The sequence below is a fragment of the Apium graveolens genome, chromosome 1 (assembly GCF_009905375.1).
Source record: "Apium graveolens cultivar Ventura chromosome 1, ASM990537v1, whole genome shotgun sequence".
Taxonomy (NCBI): Eukaryota; Viridiplantae; Streptophyta; class Magnoliopsida; order Apiales; family Apiaceae; genus Apium; species Apium graveolens.
Window position 1 is genome coordinate 8,194,883 of NC_133647.1, and position 7,048 is coordinate 8,201,930.

At 31.7% G+C, this 7,048-nt stretch overlaps 1 protein-coding gene across 1 annotated transcript; it reads right to left on the bottom strand.

Moving 5' to 3' along the window:
- Nucleotides 1–75: 75 nt before the first annotated feature.
- Nucleotides 76–1,729, bottom strand: LOC141660482 (transcription factor DUO1). The gene is made up of 3 exons (XM_074467471.1): nucleotides 1,510–1,729; nucleotides 964–1,198; nucleotides 76–762 (listed from the first exon to the last, which is right to left on the bottom strand). Exons 1-3 carry the CDS (start codon nucleotides 1,683–1,685, stop codon nucleotides 244–246), a joined length of 930 nt encoding a protein of 309 aa, XP_074323572.1. The 5' UTR covers nucleotides 1,686–1,729; the 3' UTR covers nucleotides 76–243.
- Between the last annotated feature and the right edge of the window lie 5,319 nt (nucleotides 1,730–7,048).

Genomic DNA, 7,048 nt, shown 5'->3' on the forward strand with positions numbered 1-7,048 from the left:
TCTTGTTATATTTATATACAGTTAGTTGCATATGAAGATTTGCTAGAATATGGTCAAAATGTTATATGATTGAATGAACCAGTCTTCATTATACACTATTAGACAGTACTAGTCTAAACTAAAAGATGCTACAGTGGTGTTAGTTGAAAGCTTACAAATGTACCTACATAACTATCTCATACAGTTAAAGCTAACAGAATCCTACTTACTACATCAGCATAAAAATCAGTCAACACTGAGTAATCACCACTCTGATGGACTCGGAAGCATCTCGAGATGATCAAACATGTCCATTGGGAAGTCATGTATGAAAGTGTCAGGTGTCACAGGGTTATCGTTTTCCTTCCATCCATCGTTTCCACAGCTTCCCTCTGTCCCATATGATGACACATACTGGAGATGAGGATTGCTCCCACCTGACTCCGAACCGTTCTCAAACACTTCAAAAAAGTTTGGATCTCCAAGTCTAGTCATAAGGTCTTGGCTTTCAGATGTGAGAGGGACTTCAGTATGCAATCGTGGGGGCTGTGCTTGGAAAGAGAGCTGAGTCTGCTGACGATGATCTTGCCAGGACTTCTTCTCCATAATATCAAGTTCCGGTTGTAGTAGGTTCTGCTCGAAATAGCACATGTTGGGATTCAGCACTGGTTCAGGTAATGGCACTGGGGAGATTGGTTGTGGGTTGTGAACAATGTAGGATGGTGAGCAAAATAGATTTATTGGTGACGGTTCTTCCTTAGTTAAAGAACCAAGATTTGATGCCTGCAAACACATAAACAAACAAAAAAGTGGCCAGTGACACTTGCAATTAGAACAAAAAACTGTAATGAGACACAGCACAAACAGAAGAATGTTATTACTGCCTAATTGATACGCGTTTCCTGTGCTAATTGAGTTCTATTTGACAATTTTTTTTCCTGCAGATATAATTCTCAGCATAAGTATTTATAAGCATGTTGTTACCTTCACAATTGGAGCATCATGAACAACAGGGCCTTCCCTGTTATTTTTCTGAGATTTTGGCACCTGTGGAGTCTGCAGAATCCTCGCAAGCCTCTTCTGCCTACTACTCCAGAAATTCTTCACATCATTGTCAGTTCTTCCTGGCAAATATGTTGCAATTCTTGCCCACTTGTTCCCAAATTCTGCTTGAAGTTCAATTACTACCCTCTCTTCATCCGCTGAAAATTTCACCCCACTGTTGCAAAACATTTTACAAACAAACAAATCATATAATCTGCAACACAATCATAAACACTTCTTGACAAAAAAGATGACTCCTCAATGCATTTTCACCGAATTGCAAAATGAAACTGGAGTCTGACTGCATAGTGTAGAAGAATTGTTTGAAACAAGGCATGTTTGCATAGTCAAGAAAACCAAAGTCTTGCATATCTACAATCTAAACCGAACACACATTTCAACACATACAGAGAGACAAGTCATGCACATGCATGAGCAAAGTAACATTGTGAAACAGAACTAAATTAAAACAAACAAGTTACATACTTCTTCAAGTTAGGCCGGAGTTTATTAACCCAACGAAGACGACAAGATTTGCCAGTACGACACAGAAGGCCTTTGGATCGAATGGAGCTCCAATCTTTAGGACCATACTTGTTGACATGGTTGATCAAAACCTCATCTTCCTCCACTTTCCATGGCCCTTTCTTAATCTCTCCCATCACTGCCTTCAATATTAATATTTTCTCAGTGATTTATGTGTGTGAAAAATGTTACAAGGCTTGTAGTAAAAACTTGTGAATTTAGAGCACAAGAAATATAATGAGGGCCTGTGTTTTAGTGCAGGGGAACGGTTATAGAAAAACGGTTACAAGATAATAACCCCACTATACGTGTTTTATCACCCCCACTATCTCCGCATTCCACTGTTTTCTCTTCAAGTTTCTGCATTTTCTTTACTTTTTTTTGAAAAAAATGCATTTTCTCTACTTACAATATTAGTTAGTACTAGCTTTATACCCTTAGCACGGGATGATTTATAAATAATTTTATAATATTTAATTTTCTTTTAAAAAATACTATGCTGTTAATTTAGTTTTATTATTTGATTTTATTTACTTTTAATGGTAATGTATTTTTAAACATGTCAAGTAATAATATATAATATATTTTCAAGTTTTTTAATATTTGTAAACATTTTTACTACTATATTTTTGTAAAATATTAATTTCAATAAATGTAAATATACACTTTTTGTATAATATTACATTATATTTGTTAATTTATTTTTTGATTTTTAGCATAAATATTGAAAATATATGTGTAAGCTAAATTTGTAACTAAAAATTTAAAGTTATCTTAAAAGTTTTTTTGATAATATATTTATGTGGTAATTATTATAGTATTGTAGTAAAATTTATTTTTACATATTTGTTATAAGTATTTTCTCTTATATATAATTTTTTAAAATATATTGCATTGAATACATATTTAAACATGTAAGTAATATATAATATTTTCAAGTTTTTTATATTTTTTTTATAGTTGTTATGTTATGGTTATTATATTTTATGTATAAAAATATTACAATTTACCGTTTTCGTGTTAATTTGATTCTCTACATCTTAGTATTTTTTATGGAATTTATAATTTTTTTGTATTATATATATTTTTTTGTATTAATATTTTGATTTATAGTTTAACTTTAATTAATTTCTATCTATTGTCACTATTTGCATATTATAAATGTATTAGAAATAATTAGAGTTTATTGTGAAAGTTATTTTTTCAATAGGGTGGGGGAGTTTTATATGATTTTAACACATGTGAAATCATATTTTTAGCCATGACTATTAAATCCACAATGGTGCCATATTATCTATTCAAAATATTTTAAATCAAATTTGCCCACTCAAATATTTTTTTTAAAAATAATGATACAACTTTAACCCGATTATATTTATTTTATTAAGATAATAGTTGTTATTATTATATATATAATATATATACTTTTAATATTATTTTAAATCATTTAAAATAATTATTGAGCCTTGAAAATAATTTAAAATAATATTTTAAAACTCGAAACTATTTTTCAGAATTTTTAAATCCAAATAAATAATTAAATCTAATTTTTAGATAAATTAAAATCAATTAATAATTAATTAAATTAATTAATCAATTAATATTAAATTAATCGAATAATTAAAATAATTAAAATTAATTAATAAAAATAAATCAGATTTATTTTTGAATAAATAAATAATTAAAAAGAATTTTTGAGTTTAAAATAAATAAATAAACATTTTTCTGATTTTTAAAATAACAGAATATTGTTTTTGAAATATTTTTAAAAAGGAGGCTTGGTTTCCAGAAACCCTTCTGCAAGATCAAATCAGTCAAAAAGCTAATGATTCAACCAGAAAACTCATTGGAAAAATCTATCGCTCCCGCCTGGGTTCGTTTTCCGGCGAGGCTCGATTAGAGCAATCTGTGAATCGTTTGTTAACTAGCTACACAACGTTCAATTTATTTTTAAACGACCTACAACATGGTGTAATCAATTTTGACTAATAACCCTTGAATAAAAAACGCCCAAATTTCAATTAAGAATATTCAAAGCTATAAACCCTATTTTTTTTAATCCCGAGAATCAAACATCAATTTCAACATGATAATATACCAAAATGACCAGGAAGAAAAGATCTACACGATTCAAGCATCAAATCACACAAACAACATCAAGAACAACAATTCCTATTTTAATCCTTAATTAATTCGAATTAAAATAAATAAATAAGAAAATCAACTTGATTTCTGCACTAAAATGGTTGATTGATTCATAAAGAACTTTTCGAGAGTTTCGATTTGATATATGGCCCGCTCGATTCCGAATTCGATAACGCCTTCGTTTGTGAGTTTGATTTTCAGGAACGCAGTGATTTATTAAGATTTTCTCTGTAAATTCTATATTTTTACTGATTGATTATGATTATACAAATAAAATGAAATAATAAAAGGGATATTTATATTTATGAAATATTGGTACGCGTTGGATCGTATTGGATCGATAAATTAGTTACTTAGCCGCTAAGTAACTGCAAAAATGATCTGATTTGATACCTGTATTGGATAATTATCCAAACCGGGCTTCTAATAAAACACTTTATACGAAAATAATGTAATATTATCTCGTCTTGCGAGAATACGGGTTTTGTTGCTTTATCGAAATGATTATCGTATCGAAAATTGTACGCCGGGACGCGTACGGGCCAAACCGTAATATGGATCGAAAAAGTTAAAACACAGAAAATATCCAGAATTATCAGATTAGGTTAGGAAGGAGTTTTTCGAAGAGTTTCAGGTTGTAAAACTTAAAAACGGTTGAAGTTGGACGATTCCCGATTTTATAAAATTGTTTTGTAATTATTCAGAAAATAATTAATAAAGTCATAAATCATTTATAAATTATATTAACAGTCCAAAAATTACCAGAATAATACCGTAATTATCTATATTTTATTCTGGACATAATAAAATTAACATACCTATACTCCACCACATATAAACATCCACATATCAACACCAAACATCAGATAATTCACAAAAAATCAAATAATAATCACATAATAATTATTTATTGATAAAAACAATTACACGCTATGTCCCGGATATTACACTTTAGCACATGCAACTCACTGTGTATGACAAAAAAAAGTATGTAATATTTATATTTTAATATAATCTAAATGTGTTTCTTGTTCTATAAGATCAAAATTAAAATTATCTATTTACAAATATTTTTAATCAAACTTACCAATTCCATTTTTTTAAAAAAATGATCTAATTGTTACCTATATTATATATATAATAATTTTAATATTATTTTATATCATTTAAAAATGTGTAATCATGTTTTAATTTCTTAACTAATTAACTATTGTGTTTGTTATAAAGATTATGAAGTATTATTGTTGAGTGGCATTTATGACACTTTATAATGCTCTAATAAGCTTTTGATTGATGCGTTTGTACTCAAGTTGTTAAGTGTTTTAACGTGTTTTCTAGTGTTTTTGCATTTCAGGCATTATCTAGGTAATCGGGTGAATTAGCATTGTTTTGGTGCTAATATGGTGTTGGAATAAAAGCTCGTTGAAGCAGGCTCAAATCTGCAAGAAAAATGGAAGAAGTCAATTTTGGCAGAAGGCCAGCGCGCCGCGATGAACAAGCGCGCGGCCGCGCCGAAGTATAGAAAGCCAGCGCGCCCGCGCTGATGAAGCGCGCTGCCGCGCCGTGTTGGGATAATAAAATCCTGATTATATTGCAATTCTGTTTTCTGGACTCGTGGGCTGATTGGACTCCTATATATTGATAACTCATGGTCGTTTTTTAAGAAGGAGACTTACAGAGCACAAGGAGGAGACTTACCAGAGCACAAGGAGGAGACTTACCAGAGACCTATAGCACGATTCAACAAAGGGAATACGATCTAATTTATTCTTGTGAATCTTTGTTTTGAGTTATAATTTTGGATGCTCGTTTCTTGTTTTATTGAACCTATACTCTTGTTTGTACTTGATTTTATTTATTCGTTATAAAGACTACGTTTTATATATCATGTTTTCATCGGAACCCACGTTGATGATGAGTCCGATTATGGGCTAATCGTTATCGTGGGATTCTAGCGGATTTAATTATGGATTTCTTTAGTTAAATTGATTGATGCCTTAGTATGTGGTGATTGTATGATATCCTAGTATTGGTTGTGCGTATTCGTCTTATGAGCGTCGCAAACTTATAAGATAGTGTGTTAATTTTTAATGACGCGAAAGTGAATTTAAGGATTTAGAACTTTCCATGCTAGCATAGGTTCATGTATTGTCATGCATGATTCGTAGGTAATTTTAACCATCTTACTGCCCTGTGTAATCGAGATAGATAACTTATGCTTAAACCGTTATGTTGTACTATAGACATATAGGGTCTCAATATAATTGGTGTCTATTCAGCTTCTATCTCTTTTATAGATGTCTGGTAGTATGGTAATCGTGCAACGAAAGTTGGCGTTTATCAGTTTCGTGTTATCTTATTAGTGTCAGCACCATTGCATGCTAAGGTTAAGAACAATGAGGCTACTGAATGAAGTATTTAATGAAGTTAGAATCCCATGTTTGTCATAATTATTAATTCCATCAATCTTAATTTCGTAGTTATAATTATTAGTTTAATTCTTAGTTATAAATAACCTCACTTTATTATCGTCTTAGCATTGAATAATAACCATACATTGTTGCTTAAGTGTGTGAATTAATTAGTTAACCAATACAGTCTCTGTGGGAACGAACTAGAAAAGATTTTATACTACTTGCGAACTCGTATACTTGCGTGTATTATTAGCGCGTGTTTAGCGACTAACAAGTTTTTGGCGCTGCTGCCGGGGACTGCAATGTTAATTGATAGTTTATGTTCTTTCCATCAGTGGTTGTTAAAGTTCATTGACTCGGACATTGTTACTTATCTATTTCCTTGTCTTATTTCAGGTACTCTAGCGAGGGTGTATGTATACGCGTTCGCGCACTCGTAAGAGAACACTGGATAAAGCCGATGAAGAAGTTGTGGTAGTTCGGAAGGAAGTTTTGAGGAAGAAAAGAAGGTAGAAGAAGAAGAGAAAGTCGAAGAACCAGTTGTAGTAGCGATGGGAGATCAAGCAGAAAATCCGAAGGCTTTGATGGACTATTCTCAGCCGAAGATTAATGACATTCAGTCAAGCATCATCAGACCGGCCATCAGGGCTAACACTTTTGAGATCAAGTCAAGCACGATTCAGATGATACAGAACTCAGTTCAGTTTGGGGGTTCTCCTACTGAAGACCCCAACATGCACATCAGGGATTTTATCGAGATCTACGACACTTTCAAATTCAATGATATGACTGAAGATGCTATCAAGCTACGCCTGTTCCCATTCTCTCTAAGGGACAAGGCTAAGTGCTGGTTACACTCTCTACTAGCAGGATCTATCACCACTTGGGAGGATCTTGCGCAAAAGTTTCTCACTAAATTCTTCCCCATGGTGAAGACTGCT

Coding starts and splice junctions, on each gene's coding strand:
- LOC141660482 (XM_074467471.1), bottom strand. CDS start 1,685: ATGGGAGAGATTAAGAAAGGGCCATGGAAAGTGGAGGAAGATGAGGTT. Junction 1,199..1,509: donor CTCCGGCCTAACTTGAAGAA/GTATGTAACTTG, acceptor GTTTTGCAACAG/TGGGGTGAAATTTTCAGCGG. Junction 763..963: donor ATGATGCTCCAATTGTGAAG/GTAACAACATGC, acceptor ATGTGTTTGCAG/GCATCAAATCTTGGTTCTTT.